The sequence below is a fragment of the Odontesthes bonariensis genome, chromosome 19, assembly GCF_027942865.1.
Source record: "Odontesthes bonariensis isolate fOdoBon6 chromosome 19, fOdoBon6.hap1, whole genome shotgun sequence".
Classification (NCBI taxonomy): domain Eukaryota; kingdom Metazoa; phylum Chordata; class Actinopteri; order Atheriniformes; family Atherinopsidae; genus Odontesthes; species Odontesthes bonariensis.
In genome coordinates, this window is record NC_134524.1 from 3,517,686 (window position 1) to 3,541,521 (window position 23,836).

The following is a 23,836-nucleotide window of genomic DNA, read 5'->3' on the forward strand; positions in this document are numbered from 1 at the left end:
CACCAGAATGTTGAATCAAGGTAATGATCGTCTGCTTTAACATGATTTTTCAACTTTCCGGTCACATTGTGTTCATGAATGTGTTAAAAAAAAAAACAGATACATGTGTAGGAAATATGTCAGAAAACCCATTTAATCATAAACAAACTTGTGATTTATACACTGGTACATCAGCTACAGAAAGAGTTGATTCCCTCTTAATATGGTAGAATTAGCTCACATAACAATATAATATATATACACATAACAACACCAGCAGTCACCATGAAAGGCTCAATTTAAAGGAAAATAATTCCTCCACAAAAACAGTGCAATCAAAGACATTTTCTGGATAAACTTCAGCCCTTAAATATTGAGTTTTGTGACAGATATTTTGTTCCAGAAAAAGTAAAGTCACATTTGGTTAAAGTAAAGAAGAATTACTATTAACATTCACAGATATTAATTTTATCAGCTGCAACACCACGATACACCAATTAGAGTTGATAGATATTCCAGCATTGATATGAATGCAGCAAAGAAACTTTTCCAGATGAGTGTTAGCTTGGCAGATGATGTTTATTTATGGCATATTTACATCATTAGGCTATTATGTGAAAATATACAACTATATAGTTTTTGCGTCATATAATGAAGCTTGCTAATTTTTGAAGCCAATGAATTTGGCCAATTCTTTGCAGCTAAATCAAATGTCACTTGGTAAAAAACAAAAGCTAAAACCCACTTTAGCACTTAGCAGAGATCATTTTCCCTCTTATGAGCAGTCATTGTCTTACCTGGAGTAAACAGCAGTTATAGAAGTCTAAGTTTGTAGAATCAGAAACTTTTCTTGCTGAAGGTAAAAGTTATTCAGAAGAGGGAATTAACTTTTGATGTTTGAGTTGTTTTGGACGGCAAAACAAAATCCTTTTCTGATGGTAGCTTTTAGCTTTAGCTAGCTGCTCAATCTTCTCCAATCAGGAGAAACTCCAAAGTGCACTTTGACTACTGTTTACTGCAGGAAAACACTGACTACCGATTACACAACACCACTTAAAAAACATATATATCCTTTTTTAAGTTCAGGCTTTTGTTCATGAGGTCAAGTTTAACTCTAGTTTTAGCTAAATGCTAAATGCTAAGTTTAAGCTAAAGATATATATTTTCTTTTAGGCTAGTTTTTACAGTGATATCCAGTTGAGAACATAATTTATTTTCTTGCATGCTGGAGGAAGTTACAACAGACACGCATCAGATATTCAACATTAACACTTATCCTGTTGGTGTAAATGGAGTCAAACTGGATTTCAAAGTGGTTTCTGTGTGTCTAGACACCAGCGAAGGAAACCAGATCTGAACCACAAAGAGTTTCACATCCCACTCAGTTTGTGTGTCAATGCTGCCTCAAAGGAAGCTAATTACCATCAAGATACTACATTTTAAAGAGGAGGAGGAGGGGTAATGGGGAGTTTTCACAGGTGGAAACAGGAATATTATTCACCCCTCCCTTTGTTTAAAAATGTAAGCTTCCTTTCTCTGCCTCCCCTCGCCTCTGGGCTCGATCATTGACAGAGAAAGGAAGCCGTTCTTCCTCTCGTCCTTCTTCCAACCTTTCCATTTGTCCTTTTGCTCAGCTTCTCTGACACACGTGAAGTCTCATCTTTGCCACGGCTGAAGAGGATTTTGCTGACGATGGCAACGAGGAAGAGGAGAGCATTGAGGTGTGGGGAGCGGAGTGCCGAGACGAGGACGAGGACGCGGCAAACTTGGACTTTGCAGCCAGCAGCAAAGACGGAGATGGAGTCAGAGGCTTGGTGCTGGAGTCCTGCAGAGTCCGGCAGCTCAGTCCGTCCCCGCAGGTGCAGCGCTGGAACAGCTCCAGTCCGTGGTGTCCCTTACGCCGTTGTCGTGTGCAAACCTGTCCCTCTCGCAGCACCGGTTTGCAGATGCGAGTCCAGAAGTGGCGGGCGCAGCACAAAGTGTCCGAGCAGTCTGAGGATCTTAGGCAGGGATCTCCGACCTGACCTGGAAACGCAGAAACAGAAAGGTGTGAAGGAAGCGGCAGACTTACAAGCAAATGAATCGATAAAAAAACCCAGTAAGGAGAGCTCACCTTTGCTGGAGGATCTCTTGATGCTCACGCTCTCTTTCTTCCTCCAGCCTTTCTTTTTGGACAGTGGATTCACGTCTTCTCCAGTGATCCTCTGAGATGGAAAACTTTCCACATCAGGAACGCATTTATCTGCAAATAAAGAAGAAAAACAACATATTTAACTCCGCCTTCCAGAAATAAATCATCCTGGATTAGAATCGATTGTCTTTAAAGGATAATCTTACTGATGCTGCAGCGGTTGCCCGGGCAGCACATGCCATCCCTATGGCAACGCCTGTTCCTCCTGCGGCAGGTCTGGCAGCGGGAGTGGACGGGACCTTTGGTGGGAACGTGGCAGTAGCTCCCCTCGCTGCACTCCAGGTCGCTCATGCACTGGTAGAGCTGCGGAGAAACCCAGAGATGTCACCATGAGCCTTTAAATCCGACTGTAACAACACTCAGAAACCCCAAGATGTCACCCTGAGCCTTTAGATCTGACTGTAACAACACCCAGAAACCCCAAGATGTCACCATGAGCCTTTAGATCTGACTGTAACAACACTCAGAAACCCCAAGATGTCACCATGAGCCTTTAAATCCAACTGTAACAACACCCAGAAACCCCAAGATGTCACCCTGAGCCTTTAGATCTGACTGTAACAACACTCAGAAACCCGGAGATGTCACCATGAGCCTTTAAATCCAACTGTAACAACACCCAGAAACCCCAAGATGTCACCCTGAGCCTTTAGATCTGACTGTAACAACACTCAGAAACCCGGAGATGTCACCATGAGCCTTTAGATCTGACTGTAACAACACTCAGAAACCCGGAGATGTCACCATGAGCCTTTAAATCCAACTGTAACAACACCCAGAAACCCCAAGATGTCACCCTGAAACTTTAAATCTGACTGTAACAACACTCAGAAACCCCAAGATGTCACCCTGAGCCTTTAGATCCGACTGTAACACTCAGAAACCCCAAGATGTCACCATGAGCCTTTAGATCTGACTGTAACAACACTCAGAAACCCGGAGATGTCACCATGAGCCTTCAAATCCAACTGTAACAACACCCAGAAACCCCAAGATGTCACCCTGAGCCTTTAGATCTGACTGTAACAACACTCAGAAACCCCAAGATGTCACCATGAGCCTTTAAATCTGACTGTAACAACACTCAGAAACCCGGAGATGTCACCATGAGCCTTTAAATCCAACTGTAACAACACCCAGAAATCTGGAGATGTCACCTAGAGCCTTTAAACCCGACTGTAACACTCAGAAACCCGGAGATGTCACCATGAGCCTTTAAATCCGACTGTAACAACACCCAGAAACCCCAAGATGTCGCCATGGGCCTTTAAATCCGACTGTAACAACACTCAGAAACCCAGAGATGTCATCATGAGCCTTTAAATCCAACTATAACAACACTCAGAAACCCCAAGATGTCGCCATGGGCCTTTAAATCTACCTATAACAACACTCAGAAACCCCAAGATGTCACCCTGAGCCTTTAGATCTGACTGTAACAACACCCAGAAACCCCAAGATGTCACCATGAGCCTTTAGATCCGACTGTAACACTCAGAAACCCGGAGATGTCACCATGAGCCTTTAAATCCGACTGTAACAACACTCAGAAACCCCAAGATGTCACCATGAGCCTTTAAATCCGACTGTAACACTCAGAAACCCCAAGATGTCACCATGAGCCTTTAAATCCGAATGTAACACTCAGAAACCCGGAGATGTCACCCTGAGCCTTTAGATCCGACTGTAACACTCAGAAACCCGGAGATGTCACCTAGAGCCTTTAAATCCGACTGTAACAACACTCAGAAACCCCAAGATGTCACCATGAGCCTTTAAATCCGACTGTAACACTCAGAAACCCGGAGATGTCACCATGAGCCTTTAAATCCGACTGTAACACTCAGAAACCCCAAGATGTCACCATGAGCCTTTAAATCCGACTGTAACACTCAGAAACCCCAAGATGTCACCATGAGCCTTTAAATCCGACTGTAACACTCAGAAACCCGGAGATGTCACCTAGAGCCTTTAAATCCGACTGTAACAACACTCAGAAACCCCAAGATGTCACCATGAGCCTTTAGATCCGACTGTAACACTCAGAAACCCGGAGATGTCACCATGAGCCTTTAAATCCGACTGTAACACTCAGAAACCCGGAGATGTCACCATGAGCCTTTAAATCCGAATGTAACAACACTCAGAAACCAGGATATGTCACCTTGAGCCTTTAGATCCGACTGTAACACTCAGAAACCCCAAGATGTCACCCTGAGCCTTTAGATCCGACTGTAACACTCAGAAACCCCAAGATGTCACCATGAGCCTTTAGATCTGACTGTAACAACACTCAGAAACCCGGAGATGTCACCATGAGCCTTCAAATCCAACTGTAACAACACCCAGAAACCCCAAGATGTCACCCTGAGCCTTTAGATCTGACTGTAACAACACTCAGAAACCCCAAGATGTCACCATGAGCCTTTAAATCTGACTGTAACAACACTCAGAAACCCGGAGATGTCACCATGAGCCTTTAAATCCAACTGTAACAACACCCAGAAATCTGGAGATGTCACCTAGAGCCTTTAAACCCGACTGTAACACTCAGAAACCCGGAGATGTCACCATGAGCCTTTAAATCCGACTGTAACAACACCCAGAAACCCCAAGATGTCGCCATGGGCCTTTAAATCCGACTGTAACAACACTCAGAAACCCAGAGATGTCATCATGAGCCTTTAAATCCAACTATAACAACACTCAGAAACCCCAAGATGTCGCCATGGGCCTTTAAATCTACCTATAACAACACTCAGAAACCCCAAGATGTCACCCTGAGCCTTTAGATCTGACTGTAACAACACCCAGAAACCCCAAGATGTCACCATGAGCCTTTAGATCCGACTGTAACACTCAGAAACCCGGAGATGTCACCATGAGCCTTTAAATCCGACTGTAACAACACTCAGAAACCCCAAGATGTCACCATGAGCCTTTAAATCCGACTGTAACACTCAGAAACCCCAAGATGTCACCATGAGCCTTTAAATCCGACTGTAACACTCAGAAACCCCAAGATGTCACCATGAGCCTTTAAATCCGAATGTAACACTCAGAAACCCGGAGATGTCACCCTGAGCCTTTAGATCCGACTGTAACACTCAGAAACCCGGAGATGTCACCTAGAGCCTTTAAATCCGACTGTAACAACACTCAGAAACCCCAAGATGTCACCATGAGCCTTTAAATCCGACTGTAACACTCAGAAACCCGGAGATGTCACCATGAGCCTTTAAATCCGACTGTAACACTCAGAAACCCCAAGATGTCACCATGAGCCTTTAAATCCGACTGTAACACTCAGAAACCCCAAGATGTCACCATGAGCCTTTAAATCCGACTGTAACACTCAGAAACCCGGAGATGTCACCTAGAGCCTTTAAATCCGACTGTAACAACACTCAGAAACCCCAAGATGTCACCATGAGCCTTTAGATCCGACTGTAACACTCAGAAACCCGGAGATGTCACCATGAGCCTTTAAATCCGACTGTAACACTCAGAAACCCGGAGATGTCACCATGAGCCTTTAAATCCGAATGTAACAACACTCAGAAACCAGGATATGTCACCTTGAGCCTTTAGATCCGACTGTAACACTCAGAAACCCCAAGATGTCACCATGAGCCTTTAAATCCGACTGTAACAACACTCAGAAACCCCAAGATGTCACCATGAGCCTTTAAATCCGACTGTAACAACACTCAGAAACCCCAAGATGTCACCCTGAGCCTTTAAATCCGACAGTAACAACACTCAGAAACCCCAAGATGTCACCATGAGCCTTTAAATCCGACAGTAACAACACTCAGAAACCCCAAGATGTCACCCTGAGCCTTTAGATCTGACTGTAACAACACTCAGAAACCCCAAGATGTTACCATGAGCCTTTAAATCCGACTGTAACACTCAGAAACCCGTCCAGTTCGAAGTCAAAGCAAGCGTTTGTTGCTGCTTCCTGCTGGACGTGTATAGCATGTTTATCTGTGTTTTATAGCGCATTTAAATCAAATTCAGTGTGAATCTGAACTGTATTCACTCTGAATTTGATTTAAATGCGCTATAAAACATGGATAATCATGTTTATTGCGTACAGACTGAGCTTCTTGCCTCCAAACATAAAACATTTAACTAGAAATTTCGAATACGCCGTCTCTCCTGCTCTGTAACGAGCTGAAAGCAGCACTGACATGTCATGTTCGGTCCGAAAGGGCCAAAGTACGTCCTGCCAACCAAGTCTGAAGTGTCCAAACAGCTTTAAAATATTCTAAAATAAATCAGAAATATTGTGACAATCCCTCTGATTCAGTTTGGTGCTTTTAATGGGTTTGTTTACATGTTGTAAAAGGTTTGTTAATAAAGTTTGAGACATTCAAGAGGTGATAAAGTTTCACATTGTAACAGCCTTAATGACCTTTAAAGGGACAGTTCGCCTCTTTTGACATGAAGCTGTATGACATCCCATATCAGCAACATCATTTCTGAACATCTTCTTACCCCCTGCTGCGTCCTGTGAGCAGAGTTCCAGCCTCGTTTTGGTGTTGATGAAGGTAGTCCGGCTAGTTGGCTGGGGTTTAAAAAATAAAGCGTTTTGTTTCTCAAAACAATATGCGTTCAACAGAGTAATACATTTGCATCACAAAATGGTTCTCCAGGAAAAAATGAAAAATGTATGAAAGGATTGTGAGTACGAAAACAAACAATCACAGTGTTGTTTCTTCAAGTATCACTTCATTAGCATAGCATGCTAAAGCTTGATGTGTAAACAGATATTATGATCCTGAGAGCTGTGCTGTTGGGGCATTTGCCCCCTGGTTGGGTCTCCCAAGGCAAACTAGTCTCAGGGGAGGGATCAGACTAAGAGTGATAAAGACCTTTATCTATAAAGACAAAGAAACAGGAAAAAGTCAGACCTCACAATCTCTTGGCCCTATTTTCTCTCCCTTCGTATCACTGCCTGCTGCCGCCTGCCGACAGCCGCACCTGTTACGGTGTTTGCTGCTCGGTCTGCACAGCAGGCAGTGATACGAAGGGAGAGAAAATAGGGCCAAGAGATTGTGAGGTCTGACTTTTTCTGGATGAGCGATTTTGTGATGCAAATGTATTACTCTGTTGAACGCATATTATTTTGAGAAGCAAAACGCTTTATTTTTTAAACCCCAGCCAACTAGCCGGACTACCTTCATCAACACCAAAACGAGGCTGGAACTCTGCTCACAGGACGCAGCAGGGGGTAAGAAGATGTTCAGAAATGATGTTGCTGATATGGGATGTTACACAGCTTCATGTCAAAAGAGGCGAACTATCCCTTTAATGACCTTAAAGGTTGAAAAGATGTAATATTCATGATGATGAAATTCAAAAGGTTTAAACATCACATCAGTCCTGTCAATAAAATAAACTTAAATTAAACTGTAAATGTTTTTTTTTTAACGGTTTAACTCACAGAAAAGTCATTATTTGACACTTCTGTGAGTTATTTAAGTAGAAGAAGTAAGGCGTGAAGGAAACGTGCACGCACTCACCGTCAGGTCCACGTTCGGCTCCCACGCGCTCCTGTTTCCGGGGAGCGGGTGACCCTCGCGCAGGATCACGGTTCTGATGGAGTTCAGCCTGACGCGCGCCTCCGCGCGCCGGGAACACGCCAGGAGCACGAGCCCGACGCTCACCATCAGCACCAGCTGATGGCCCATGGCTGCAAAACAAATGATTCTTCTTATTTTCCTTATTTATTCCCTTTTTTAAAAATCTTTTTAAGCTTAAAACGTCCGACTTTAGGGACACCAAACCTGTTTTTACACATTTAGAAAACCTCACGTGCAGCTGACCCAAACTCATCCCCTTAACGCCTATTGTCGCATATATGCTGCAAACCGTTTGACTCAATCAACCAGCTGAGATAGCATCTTTATTCCCCCAATGCCGGTTAGTCCATATTCACCACGGACCTAGGAACCTTTTATATAAATAAATATGTAAAAAAAAAAAAAGGGTGAATAAAAAAAACCTTATTATTGACCAGGATGCCTGCTGTCGCAAATTTGCAACATACCAAAAGTTCTATTTATTTTTTGTGCAAAAGTGAAATGAATAAACTCAGCATTATTTACCATCTAGCCTACTTAAGGCTAAAACACACACAAAACATGTTTTTATATACAGCTATATAAATTCAGGCGTTAAGGGGTTAAGATAAAAAATCCTACCTGATGAAGACTTTTTCTTTAGAATCTGGACCCACAGAAACTCCTCACGGGTTGCGTGTAGAATGAAGTTTTCCGCTCTGAAAGTCGGTAAATGTGGAGTAAAAGGTCCCGGTCCCGTTAAACCTCCCGGTCCCGTTAAACCTCCCGGTCCCGTTAAACCTCCCGGTCCCGGTTCTGTTTCAGGCTCTCAGGTGAGGATGCTCCATCTGACTGCAGCTGGACAGGTGAGCGGCGCTCGGACCCCGCTCCGCTTTATAGGCTGCTCCCAGAGCCACGCGCTAATGTAGTCCACCCACAGCCCCCGGCCACGCGCCCCCTGCCCGCGCCCTTCCTGCGCGCACATCGATACCCGCGCGCCCCTTCAGCCATCGATACAGAGACGGGGGGGTAAAGAAAGGTGTGCTGCTGAGCTTTAAGGCCAAACTTTGCGGCTGTTGCTGTGCAGAAAGTTCAGAAGAGTTTTTATTCTGCTGACTTCCACCATCCGGATGCATTTATAAGACACAACAACACCTAAAAACAACACGAATAAATGCACATCTGAGAAAGATAGTTCATCACAGCTGATCTGTGTCATGTAGACATGATGCAGCTTGTAAATCTTTTAAATAAATAACAATAAAAAGTCATTTTTTGGTCCAAACTACAAACTTAAAGCTTAAATCTGTTAGATTGCACCAACAAAGATCCCATCAAATGAGTTTTTATTCTGATTTCTGCTGACTTCCATCATCAACATTGATTTATAAGACACAAAAGCACATACAAAACATGCAAATGTTAATGAATGCTCTGAAAATATAGTCATGTTTAAGCTTATATATATATTTTATAAATAATTTTAAAGTCAAACAAATGTTTCAAAGTTGTGAAATCAGACACCAGAGGATTAAACTCTGAGCTGGTAAAACTTCAAACTTAAATCTGTTAGATTAAACCAACAAAGATCCCATAAAGGTAGGTGTATAAGTACATTTACAGCTGCTTAAATGACAGGAACAGTGCATGATTGCCAATAAAAAGGGTAAAAACGGGGGCAGTATTATCATTTAGTATTTTACCACATGTTTAAGTCTTTACAATATTATTAATTAGTACATTTACTGATACTCTGACTGCACATAAACTTCATGTGCAGCAGTTAGATTAGAATATTATGATGGAAAGGGCTGTAAATTCTGTAAAAGTCTCTGAAATTAAGCCGAACAAAGTGGAAACACTCCAGGTAGTCATGGTTGCATCTTTATTTTACATCTTTTTCACTCAGGATAATCTTTATTTAACAACTTTTATCAGGTTCAACTGAAGACAAAACCTTTCAGCCTTAAACAAACACAGGGCATGGAACACATTTCCCTTTTGCTATGTATTTTAGACGTATTTAAGGTTTTTAATGTGGATTTTAAGGCTCCTGCAGCATTTCCTCCCCTTGGTTCAACTATTTTTTATCCATGCATGCAGGTTAGCTTCATATTTATAAGATAAGACATTATAATAAGACATTTTTATTACCTACAAAGCAACAGCAGCACTTATTGACCCCTAAAATCCCTCATGTGAGTAGAATCTGTGAGCCGGGGTTCCACCAGCAGGGGGCGCTGCTGCATTCAGGGGTCACTGGTAAATCCCACTGATAATAGCTGCCTCATATGAAGCGTTGGCAGACAATCGGTGCATTTACAGATCAGCTTACCAACCTGGAGCTACGGCTCCTCTTCTTCACTGTGACCTGACACTGGTTCGGTTTGGGCCTCAGGACTTCAGCCGCTCACATCAGAGTAAAAACTCTGGAATTAAAGGGACAGTTCGCCTCTTTTGACATGAAGCTGTATGACATCCCATATCAGCAGCATCATTTATGAACATCTTCTTACCCCCTGCTGCGTCCTGTGAGCAGAGTTCCAGCCTCGTTTTGGTGTTGATGAAGGTAGTCCGGCTAGTTGGCTGGGGTTTAAAAAATAAAGCGTTTTGCTTCTCAAAACAATATGCATTCAACAGAGTAATACATTTGCATCACAAAATCATTCTCCAGGAAAAAGTCAGACCTCACAATCTCTTGGCCCTATTTTCTCTTTAAACCGCAGCCAACTAGCCGGACTACCTTCGTCAACGCCAAAACGAGGCTGGAAATATTGGAAATACTGGAAATATTTGTAATTTTAATGTCAACAATAAAAGACACGACCTAGATAATGCCTTTAAAAAGAAGTAATTTTCTCTTTATATGAAATATCCAATTCCTCCTAAAGTAAAAGATTGTATCTGATGTATACCCCGTTGGGGATTTTCTACATAGAAGATTTAAGTTTGACTCTGAAATAGAAACTACAGATCATCTTTTTTACAGCATGTTAATGTTTTCTGGTCTGAAATTCATAGTTGGGTCTCACTTAAAGTTTCTAATAAAAACCTTTTTCTTTATTTCATGGACAACCTGGACTCTGATGTCTCTGCTGTCATTAATCTCATGATCATTTTGAGCAAATATTTTATTCATACATGTAAATGGAAAGTTCCTCTGTTTACTGTCTTTCTAAAACTACTTTGTTCGATATTTTAAATCACTTAAATATGTCTCTAATTCAAGCAAGAAAACGACTTTGATCTATCAAAGTATTGCTAAATCTTTGCTGTTTTAAATATGATGCTCAGCCACGTTTGTTCTTATTGTACTTTTTTTCCTTTCTTTTTCAAAACTGCAACACTGTCAAGATTACTTCCCTGACTTGTTTTGGGGGGGTTCTCAAGTCACTGGGACTTGGACTCGAGTCGACTCGAGTTGCTGTTTTGATGACTTGTGACTTGACTTGACAAAAAATAAAAGACTCGAGACTCGACTCGGACTTGGAAGTTAAAGACTCGACTCGGACTTGACTTGAGACACGATGACTTGAATGACTTGAGTGTTATTCAGTTCATGTTTTCAGTTTGAATATAAAATTAATAAATTGATTTAAAAAATAATATTGATTACCCGGTAGGAGCGCAGGCTGAGAATGGCGTCATGATTGGATCCCTACCCTGTCAATCAGCCATGCCCTCTCTGCATACCTTAGTGTTTATTGGAGAGAAGAAACTCATATCAGATATGCATCAACATGTCAGCGGGACCGAGAGTCGTTGGTTGTGTTTGAAACCGCATACTGCATACTACATACTACATACTACATACTACATACTACATACTACATACTGTATACTGCATACTGCACACTACATACTCATCGATCAGACAGTATGCAGAGCGTTTACCCACATTGCATCTCGCTCCTGCCCGAGCCGAAATCAGCCGGCCTGAAGCTGATTTCTCTTAAGCTCTAAACTCTGTAAACTTTAGCAACATTTGAAACATTTTCAGGAGAGAAAGTAGTCGTTTAGATCCCCAACGTGTTGAAAACCTGACAAAATACCGGCTGTTTACAATTTTGTTCCCACGAATTCGGCGCTACTAAAGCTAGCCGCAGTGAGCAACGCACTTCCGGTTATTTTCACAAAATAAAATACCCGTTGCCTTTTATCATAGGGAAAGCCATTACCATACAATTGGTGCTTTTGTTTTGAAAACAGGAAGTGAACCTACCCTCGTTGTAGCTAGCTTGAAACTGCCGTTTTGACAGGAAATGACGATCGGCGACGTCACGTTACGTTGCATCTTGGGTAGTTTGAGTATGAGTAGTAACCTCATGATGCATACCCAACATTTAGGAGAATCTAGTATGCATCCGGGAACTTAAAAAAAATTAGAGTTAGTAGGAGAAGTAGGCGGTTTCGAACACAGCCATTGTCTTCGGCTTTCGTAATTACCATTTTGACGGCAAAAGATGAACAGCACAGTGCAAGACATGTGGCATCAACATCTGGGACAGCCAGACGACAACTTCCAACTTTGTTCGTCATTTAAAGATCCATTCTGACCAGTAAGTGCTTGTCAAATTAGCTAATATTATCCTGTTAGCCTAGTCGTAGTTAGCTAACGTTAGCTTGATATGATACGGGGTGGACAGATTGGCCAATGATGTTTACTGACAGTTACTTATATCTTGACTTTGACTTTGACTTTGACTTGACTTGACTTGCCCAAGAAAAAATTACTTGAGACTTACTTGAGAATTGAAAGCTAAGACTTGAGACTTACTTGAGACTTGCACATGTGTGACTTGGTCCCATCTCTACTATTCAAGAGCTCTAATAAAGTTTGTTTAATTAAACGTGAGATATGTGAAGCTGCCCAATTATACGGCTGGCAACACCAGCACTGACCACAGTGACGTATGCCGGTTCTCCACCCCGCCTCCACCTTCTATGACGCCTTCTACTTTGACGCTGTTTCAAATCCTGAAACAGAAATCTTTGCTCCTGATCGATTGAGACAGTGCAAGGGCAGATGTGACAGAGACTTCTTTGTCTGTGTTGGAAATAACTCATCTGATTAGAAAAAAAATGGCATGTGGAGCTTCTCTTTAATTCAAGCAGCTAAATATGTTGCCACACACTTTACCCCGATACCGCCCAGGGATTATAATCGCTCACAAACACTCGAACAATAAACAACTGGGTGATCCAGAATTTTCCTTCAGTGAAACAAAGACAAAGCAGAAGTATTTGGCTTTGGAGCCAAAGAAGAAGGGAGTCCAGCTTCAGTCTGTGATGTTAAAAATGTTCAAACCAGGCCAGAAATCTGGGTATCATTATTCTAATTCAGTTATTATTCAATCTATTATTATTATTAGACTTGAGCTTCAGCAGCCGTATCAGGTCAGCTATGAAGTCGGCCGCCTGTCACCTGAAGAATTTCTCGAGGCTCAAAGGACTGATTCAGAAAAGCTGCTCCATGCATTTATCTTCAGTCGACTTGATGAATGTAACACTGGAAAAAATTCCCCTCCAAAAATAAGTTAAAAAAAACAACAAATAAAAGACGTTTTTGCTTGAAATAAACAAAAAAATCTGCCAATGGAACTAGTGAAAATCGGCTTGTCAAGATTTCTTGAAATAAAATGTGATATTTAGGAATTTTGAGTTAAAAGTGATCTTGAAATTAGCTTAAAAAAACCTCTTCAAATTAAAAAAAGCTTGTTTCAATGGAAATATGACTCAAAACAATATGTTTTCAAGACTTTTTCATTTAACAAGATATTCCAGATGTGTTGTATTGAAACAAGTCCCTATATCTGGCTGAAATGGTACTTGTTAGCAGTTGTGTCTTATATCAAGTGTAATGAGATACTCAATGAGACAAATATAGTTGGTAAGATTTAGATTTTTTCCAGTGAAAAAGTGGATTTCCTGGTGTGTCTATAAAGCAGCTGATTCAGAACGGTGCTGCCTCACTAAGACCAGAGAAGCGGATCATATCCCTTCAGTCCTCAGGTCTCCACACAAAGGGCCGATTTAAAGCTACTCCTGTTGGTCTTTGAGACAAAGAAGATAGTCAGTTTATACTAAAGCATAGTTAAGCTGTTCACAAATGTGTTTCAAGTTCTATTGAACGCTGTCCATCTGGTAATAATCACAGCCAGTGATAATTTCCACTTGCTGTTTTTTCTCTTGGGGAACATTCATAGTGTTGGCTCATAAAAATCTGAGCTGTGAGAAGCTAAAGGATACGTTCCTGTGGTAGCCAACGGTTTCACGCTGTGACAAACAGTTTGACTCTGTGCAGTAATAGTAAGTGGGGGAGGGGGTTTCTAAAACATCCAACATCTATAACATATATCTCTGTTAAATTCTGCTGACTGCTGCGCCCAAAGTTTCTGCTCACAGTTGACTCGCTAGTTAGCATGTTTGTCCTTTAGCTCCTTTTGAATCATGCTAACACGTTTTTGAGGGAATGTTTCATTTTTCAGTGTCAATTTTTGAGGCTTGTACAGACATGTTTTCACACGAGACAGCACCACCCAGTGTAATTATATCTTTTCAGCTTCTGTTGTTCCTCTAATTTAGCTTCACACTGACTCTGTTATGTTTAGCATGCTAGCATCCCGTTAGCATCCTGTTAGCTTGAACAACTTAGCCAGACAGAAGCTTCTTAGAATTTTATGATAATATCAGAAGACAGCACAGAGCACATTATATCAACCGTTCTGTTATTAGCTATATTTTTAAATGCCTCCTCTTAGAGGAAAGTTTATCCATGTTTGTTAGCTTTTGTTAGTTTACTCAAATTACCTGTTATAGTTATACCAATCCTACTGTTAGCTAAATTTACTTTTGCTCTATTATAGTTATACCAATCTTACTGTTAGCTAAATTTACTTTTGCTCTATTATAGTTATACCAATCTTACTGTTAGCTAAATTTACTTTTGCTCTGTTATAGTTATACCAATCTTACTGTTAGCTAAATTTACTTTTGCTCTGTTATAGTTATACCAATCTTACTGTTAGCTAAATTTACTTTTCCTCTGTTATAGTTATACCAATCTTACTGTTAGCTAAATTTACTTTTGCTCTGTTATAGTTATACCAATCTTACTGTTAGCTAAATTTACTTTTGCTCTATTATAGTTATACCAATCTTACTGTTAGCTAAATTTACTTTTGCTCTATTATAGTTATACCAATCTTACTGTTAGCTAAATTTACTTTTGCTCTGTTATAGTTATACCAATCTTACTGTTAGCTAAATTTACTTTTGCTCTGTTATAGTTATACCAATCTTACTGTTAGCTAAATTTACTTTTGCTCTATTATAGTTATACCAATCTTACTGTTAGCTAAATTTACTTTTGCTCTGTTATAGTTATACCAATCTTACTGTTAGCTAAATTTACTTTTGCTCTGTTATAGTTATACTAATCTTACTGTTAGCTAAAATGACCTGATTGATGTTCTGTATCTGTATTTCTGTGTTTGATTTTTTCTGATTGTTGTTTTTGTGTTGTAAAGCACTTTGGATCGCCTTGTTGCTGAAAAGTGCTATATAAATTATTTTCACTTCACTTCAGAGAAATGTATTTAGCTGTTCAGCATGTATGACTGAACAGGGCTGCAGTGCAAGGGGGCCTATAAGGTCCAAAAATATCAAGGGCCCAATGTATGGACCAGAAAACCGGGTAAAACAGCTACACAAAGCCTAAATGACCAGGAGGGGACACAAATAAACCACAGAGACACATAAATTGCCTTAAAAGACACAAAGCAAAACCAAAAGATACAAAAATTGAACCCAGAGAAACAAAATGACGACCACGAAATGATCTAAAAGTTACTCGGAAAGACACAAAATCCCAACAAAGACACTTAAAAGATCCACAATCCCAATGAAAAGACACACACCATAAAAAAAACCAAAACAACTCTGACACAAAATAGCCACAAACATATAATGACACAAAAAACAACATAAAATAAAGGAAATGACAATGTGAGGACAAAAAATTACTGTGAAAGATGGGAAATGACCGTAAAAAAAAGCACAAAAAGAACCATAAAAAGGTCAAAAGAGACACTTGTTTTATGGGCAACAGATGCTGCTCAACATTTGGTTGAGATTAACTTAATTTTACAACGAGCAGTGAATGTTTTCACGCTTTGATGAAGCGTTTCAGGCTGCAGGAAAAGTCCAGAAATCTTCCGGAGGAACGTTAACTGAGTGTAAACACACACCTGCCAGCACGTACTCCTCTCCCATGTCGCTGTATCTCGATGCAAACCAAACTTGTGACCTTTTGTCAGAAACATTTAACATTTCCACAAATGATAGCGCCTGCGGGTGTGTTTTAAATGTGTCGACACCTTCTGAGCCGCAGCCTGATGACAGATAAGATAAACATGAACACACTTCCTGCCACACGAGTGTTAGCTCGTCTTTTATAAATAAGCCACAGCTGAATCGGCACAGTGCTGTGGTGTCACCGGGATCACGTTTACGTCACACACACTCACATATGACCAAGCTTAAGTAAGGACAAAGGTAGTCAAAAAACGAGGAACACTTTCAATTTAATAGTTCAAAAATTAATAAATCTAAAAAAGTCGAATATGAATAACAATTAAATCATACAAAAACAAATTTGGGCCCAACTAAAATGAGGTCAACTAATTGAACACTAACAACACAACCAAAAAAACTGACGGAGTATAGGGACGGAGTAACCTAAATCTGTCACGAGGGAGCATAATAAAAGGGAAAAACTACAAAATTAACTACAGCAAGATATAAAACAAATAAAGCAAAACTAACTTTAACTTAGCACAAATAACAAGTGAATGTTAAAGTGACAAAATTAAAGAACTAAGGTCAAATTTAACACATAAAGTCCCCCCCCACCAGTCTTTTAGAAAGAGTGGTATGTTCCAGGCTTCCTCCTCCAGCTGATCTGAATTTGCAGCAACCTCAAAGCAGAAGAACAAGTGTAAGTAAATCATTCAAAAAATGATCTAAAATGCAGATGTAGAATGAATAAATACTAACACGATGTGGTGGTGGTAAGAGCATCCACCACACCCTTCAAAGCTTTCCTTACCTGCAGCAGTGATCAAAGTTTAACTGATGTGAAACCGAACAAAATACAGTAAAAGTAATAAATAAGGAAGACCTGATATAGAGATTTTATTATTAAATTAGAGTTAGAAGTAAGGTTAACTAAACACGAGTTCAACTTGTTCATCTTTTAACAAAAATACACTTTGAAGACTTTGTTTTAAAGGTTTTCTTTCAATGCAAAATGTCCTTTTAAAGGCAGATATTTAAAACTTTTAAGGTCCAAATAAATGTTGTAATTCTGCTGATGAAGAGCTGAAACATCTGGAATCATAAGTAACTACAACAGATTAACCGAATGCTCCTTTAGCCAATCGTTGAACTTTAAGTTCAGTCTCATGTCGCTGTTTGGTCGATACATTCAGCGACAGCTTTGCTTCTTCTTGAGGTTTTTTCGAGAACTTCTGCTGGTAAATCCGGCAGTTTTCAACATCTTTTATGATGCGTAACCGTGGCAACGTGCACCTGTTGCAACAGCTAACTGAGCTTTCCAAAAGCCCAAGTAATGCTTGGAATAAGAGGCCAAATCCGGATGGGTTGATGAGGAGACGTCTAAGAGGCAGAGTGGGAACACAATGGAGGAAAAGGAGGAGGAAGTTTAAAGCATTTCCTCCCTCGATCATCAGGAGAAACGTGAGATCGATGGTGGATAAAACGGACGAGCTTGGAGCCCTGATGAGGACACACCAGGAATATCAGGCAGAGACCCGGCTGCAGGAACAGCTCTGACAGCTCTCTGCTCAGCTTTAAGGCTGTGTTCGAAACCGCCTACTTCTCCCACTACTCCCACTACTCATACTAACTTTAAGTTCCCGGATGCATACCAGATTCTCCTAAATGTTGGGTATGCATCATGAGGTTACTACTCATACTCAAACTACCCAAGATGCAACGTAACGTCGCCGATCGTCATTTCCTGTCAAAACGTCCGTTTCAAGCTAGCTACAATGAGGGTAGGTTCACTTCCTGTTTTCAAAACAAAAGCACCAATTGTATGGTAATGGCTTTCCCTATGATAAAAGGCAACGGGTATTTTATTTTGTGAAAATAACCGGAGGTGCGTTGCTCACTGCGGCTAGCTTTAGTAGCGCCGAATTCGTGGGAACAAAATTGTAAACAGCCGGTATTTTGTCAGGTTTTCAACACGTTGGGGATCTAAACGACTACTTTCTCACCTGAAAATGTTTCAAATGTTTCTAAAGTTTACAGAGTTTAGAGCTTAAGAGAAATCAGCTTCAGGCCGGATGATTTCGGCTCGGGCAGGAGCGAAATGCTACATACTCATCTGATCGATGAGTATGTAGTATGTAGTATGTAGTATGTAGTATGTAGTATGCAGTATGTAGTATGTAGTATGTAGTATGTTGTATGGAAGTATGTAGTATGTAGTATGTAGTATGTAGTATGTAGTATGTAGTATGTAGTATGTAGTAGGCAGTTTCGAACACAGCCTAAGACTATCCGGGCAGACAGAGACCGCAGACAGAGCGCTAACAGGAAAGGAGGAGGATCACAGAGCTGGTTAACAACAGATGCTGTAATCCTGGACGTGTCACTGAGAAAGAGCGTCTCTGCAGCCCAGATGTTGAACTGCTGGCTGTGAGTTTCTGTCCATGTTGTCTACTGAGAGAGTTCACCTGAGTTACCAGCTGACGCTGTGTGTGACATCATCAGCTGAGCTGTTGCTAAGCTACAGAAACAACAGCCCAACCCACTGATGGAGACCTCTGAAGGTTTCTACCACACCTTCCTCTCTGCTACACTTTGGCTGGTTTATGTTTTATTCTATCTATCTATAAGTACAGAAAATCTTTCATAAGAATTTGAAGATTAATAAAGTATTATTGAAATTAATTGAATTGAAGTTGTCGTCACAATAAAGTTGTTGCTCCATGAAAGAACAGCAAAGTATAAACAGCTGACATGTCTTTTTTTTTTTAATAATTAGCTATGTGAACAAATGACTACCCATTTGTTAGGATTGTTCCATTTTGTATGTTTCACATCCAAGTAAAGACTCTTTCTTAGCCTAAGAAGGACGTGACTTTGAAGGAATCGTCCAACCTAGGAAGCATCATTGACTTTGAGAGACACCAAGTTAAGTCAATAAAAATACTTTTACTAAAACACAACTAGGTTCACTCTAAGGAAAATTATTGTCTGAATACAAACAGGAAGTGACAAAACTTCATGTTATGGGTAAAAAAAAACACGATTAGTACAAAAATACATTCTTTTTACGAGGCTCGTGAGAATTCACACGCAGTTACTCTTATGACCACTAGAGGTCACATATAGTTTGAATTGGATGCATGAACAAACACAGCACGGGGACAGTCGTGCAGTTTAGTTTTAATTTACTTCGTTTAAGACCTTTGTTTCCATATTTATTCCATATTTCATGATTTTTCATTTTAGCCAACAGTTGCACCCACAAAGAGTAAAGTTGTATGGATGATATTTCAGGAGGCAGAGATCAGGGTTAAGAGTGTTTAAATCAGCTTTTATACAAGCAAAGGTATCATTTTCTGTTTTTATAAAGGTAACAATGACTAAATGAATAATTAAAAGACTGATTTCTTCACAAGTGTCCAGAAATACTTATTACTCAATGATACTCAAAGATACAAACTGACCATTAATCAGATACGACGAGGCCAGAGAAACAAGATCAATTTGCATAGATATAAGGCTGAAGTACATATTACTGGATGTTACACTCAGCTTTATGAGAAGAAAAGAAAGTTAGAGGAAAAACCTCCCGATGAGAAGGATCCCGGCCTCACAGGGCAACAATGAAGAGGAAACAATGAAACATCGTTTATTTCCCTGGGAGAAAATAACCCAACTCACATGGCAGGACGAGGCTTTTATTGAGCCGAGTATCGAGGCTGCTGGCTGTTTCATTCATTTCATTCACCACAGGGACTCCATTCATACCGAGGGAAGAGTGTGTGTCAGCTTACTTCTGCTGGATTACATCCATGTCACAGCTTTTCTGCACATCCAGCTTCACTTTAAAACAGTTAACGAGCCTTTAAGATAAGGTCAGGGGACCTTTTCCACTTCTTCTGAACAGATTTGAATAAAATCAAAGATGTGGGAAAAGATTTTCCCGTCTTATTGATCACCAAAACGATCGTTTGGTTGCAGGTGATCTTCTGAGGAGGCTGAACTCTGACCTCTGCAACCGCGGCAACCGCCCACGCATCCATAAAATGTTTCGTTTGAATTCTTCCAGTAAATTCAGCAGGTTGAACTGAATGATGAAGCAGCCGGTGTTATGCCGAGAAATGCATCCCCATTCGCGGGAGCGCGCGTAAACCGTTTCAGGCGTGTGGATTATTACATTTTTCCAATAAAGTTACAGTGATGATATTGAGCTGACAATGATTTTTCATTCGTTCATTTTTTCTTCATGTAGATGATGTAGATGTACAGTACACTTATGATAATCCCAAAATTGTACAGTTTAGAGCATCCCTTACACCTATTATTATATTATTGTACAAATATTCCAAAGTAAGGGCCGTGAGTATCACTTTTGCAGTAAGCCAGAAAGCCGGTTGGAGACATTTTCTATGAATAGTCTTTACTCAGTGCAGCCCAGATAAAATAATCCAAAAATGAACCTACAACTATGAAATTTGACTATTTTAATTTAATTTTAGAGACAATTTTGGACTTGTTGAAATACGCATCTGTTAATTTAATCAGGTAAACAAATTCTAATGTAGTTATATCGTTCCATTCCAGACTCTCTTTAAAGCAAGGGACCAGCAGGGCATGCATTTTTTGGCAGGCATGCACTTTTCGGCATAACACCGGCAGCTTCACCGTGTTGATAATGAGGCGCAGTTTCTGCACGACTGATGGGACAACAGCGCCACCCTGTGGAGTTTATGTGTAGCTGCAGCTGCAGAAAATGAAAGGCTTTAAAATCCCTCCGTTTATCTGCAAAAACCAGCAGCGAATCAGAGCGTTTGGAGCAGAAAAACCTGACAGAAAGCTGCAGAGAACATGTTTCATGAATATTCATAAACTCTTCTTATGTTCATCATCAACAGAATTAAAGGTTTCCAGGAGAAACTCATCCATGCATTCATCTCCAGCAGACTCCATCACTGTAACGCTCTTTTAACTGGACTTCCCACAAAGAGCATTAAACATCTGCAGCTCATCCAGAACGCTGCTGCTGGAGTTTTAACCCGGACTAAGAGATCTGAACACATCACAGCAGCTTTAAAATCTTTACTCTGGCTTCCAGTCAGTCACAGAATAGATTTTAAAAGCCTGCTGATGGTTTACAGTCTGTGATCTGTTCAGAGAATATAAAGCCAGCAGAGCTCTTAGATCCAAGGACTCAGGTCAGCTGGTCCAGTCCAGAGTCCAGACTAAACATGGAGAAGCAGCATTTAGCTGTTATGCTGCGAACAAGTGGAACAAACTGCCAGTGGAGATTAAACTTTCACCAAATGGAGACATTTTTAAATCCAGGTTAAAGACATTTCTGTTCTCATGTGTCTATGCATGAAATCTGCACGCTATCTTTGAACTTATCTGGACTGTTGCTTGTTTTTAATCATTTAAATGATTTTATTTAATTCTCTTTATATTATTTTATGTATTTTAATGCTTCTTCCACTCCCTGCTGCGATGCTTTTATTTTATGTAAAGCACTTTGAACTGTTTTGTACATGAAATGTGCAACAAATAAAGTTGATTTGATGTCTGTTGGATATTTTTCCTTCGTGCTGTTAATAACTTTGTTTTATGTTCATGCTGCTTTAGATGTTTGTTTTCAGAAAAACATCCTGTTATTACTTTAGTTAAGTTAGTTTACCTGATTAATTATGAGGGACATTTGCTGCTTAGAGCAACTCTCCAGATAAGAAGGATTAGGAGCAGCATGCACCGGGGAAGGCAGATGGTTCTTTACTTGAAAAAGAGAAGTAACAAGAGGAAGGGAAAGTTTGTTTTTGTTTTTTTGCAACCCCCCACCTCCTGTAGTTGCTTGCAGGGTCATTTTAAGGGTTATTTAAGATAATCCTGCAAGTAGTAGAGCTAAGGAAATATAACTGGTTTGAATTCATATCAGTAATTGTTGATATAATAAGCCCAAACTACTCTGTAAAAGAGAGCTGCTGGTGTTCTGAGTCTGTTTTGAGCCGGATTCCTCACCAACGCTCATGTGAGTCACAGTTCAAAGAGAAAGAACTCAACAGTCCGTCTGTAATCTCACGGATAATCAGATCATAAACCGTTTGGCAGCTAAAGGATCGACAGTTTATGATGAAGTTAACTGCAGTGGTTCAGAGATCGATTACAGTTGGTCGAGTCCAGCTTCTGCAGGGAAGGTAGTTTGACCTTTGAACTCTGATCTGAGGAGGAAGGCAGAAACTCTGCTGTACAACAGCCGGACATGTTCACATTTACATGTGAATGAACCGGAGACGTGAGGTCTGGATGCAGAGTCTGTTTTCTCCTGTGAAAAGTACAGAGAGCTGGTGGACCGCTTTGTGGCATGGTGTGGGAACAATCATCTCATCTTGAATGTTAACAAAACAAAGGAGATGATTGTAGATTTCAGGAGAAACAGGGTCAGATCAAACCCTGTTTCCATCATGGGAGAAGAAGTGGAGGTGGTTGAGGAATATAAATACCTTGGTGTTCATGTGGACAACAGACTGGACTGGAGACACAACAGTGAAGCAATCTACAAGAAAGGACAGAGCAGACTGTACTTCTTGAGGAAGCTAAGGTCCTTCAAGGTTTGCAACAAGATGTTGCAGATCTTCTACAAGTCTGTTGTTGAGAGCGTCATTTCCTCTGGCGTCATCTGTTGGGGCAGCAGCATCAGAACCAGGGACCTAAAAAGACTCAACAACTTGATAAGGAAGGCTGGTTCTGTTCTGGGGACGACTGTGGAACCTCTGGAGACAATAATGCAAAGAAGGATTTTGCATAAAATCAAGAGAATTATGGACAACCCCGGGCATGATCACCCCACCCAACCAACAAGGACTTCCTGTTCAGGGTCACTCACATGCTTTTATCCACCAGTGATCTCACATTTCCCATGATGATTGAGGGAAGAAATAAGGGTTTAAACTTCCTCCTCCTTTTCCTCCATGTTGTTCCTGCTCTGCATCCTAGACGTCTCCTCTTCATCCCATCCGGATTTGGCCTGGAGCTCAAGCTACTAAAACTCCCATTTATTCATTTATTTCTATTAAAAACTGAATGTAGAACAAACTTATTTACAGAGTCTGAAGAAAAAAAGAGTAGAAACCATAAAAAAGAAGCAACATAAACAAAGATTCTCCGCTTAAACCACAGCTATAAATGGGCTGAATTTAAAGAAAAACACCGACTCCAAAGAGAGGAGCTGATTATACACTTATCAGGTATAAGAGGGAACACCAGAGAATTAGAATAAAATCAAAACTGTTCAGTTTAATCAAATTAAACAGTAAAATGGAGAATTAGTTTAATTTACAGGCTACATTAGAGATAAAATAAGAGGAACTAAAGACCAGAACAAACTGAAACCAGCTACAGATTCATGGAAAACACAGAACCAAAACTGAGCTAAGCTTCATTATTTTATATGTGCTTCAGACGTTAAACTCGATGATTTTCAGCAGCAGCTCAGAAAGATGAAGCTTACATCCTGAAACTGATGGTTGTATTCTACTTTCTGAGGGTCCATGAATCTTATTTATCACATAAAGACTGAATATCTTATTGTAAACATGACACTTTCCATGTTTTTGGGAAAAATTGTTGTTTTTATTTTGCAAAATGCAAAATTGTCCAACATCTGAACAACAGTTAATGCATCAATGTTTCCACTAAATGCAAATAAACACAGAGAGGCAGCTGTTAGAAGACTTTCTGCTGCAGGTTTCCTTCTGATTTATCTGTTTTTAAACACATATTCAGCGTCAGAATGTTCATCAATCAGCCT

At 40.4% G+C, this 23,836-nt stretch overlaps 1 protein-coding gene across 1 annotated transcript; it reads right to left on the reverse strand.

Annotated features, from left to right (window-relative positions):
* Positions 1-107: 107 nt before the first annotated feature.
* Positions 108-8,522, reverse strand: LOC142368933 (dickkopf-related protein 2-like). Its single transcript, XM_075451145.1, has 5 exons — positions 8,383-8,522; positions 7,702-7,871; positions 2,317-2,473; positions 2,093-2,221; positions 108-2,004 (listed from the first exon to the last, which is right to left on the reverse strand). The coding sequence occupies exons 2-5, from the start codon at positions 7,867-7,869 to the stop codon at positions 1,610-1,612; spliced, it is 849 nt and encodes a 282-aa protein (XP_075307260.1). The 5' UTR covers positions 7,870-7,871; positions 8,383-8,522; the 3' UTR covers positions 108-1,609.
* Between the last annotated feature and the right edge of the window lie 15,314 nt (positions 8,523-23,836).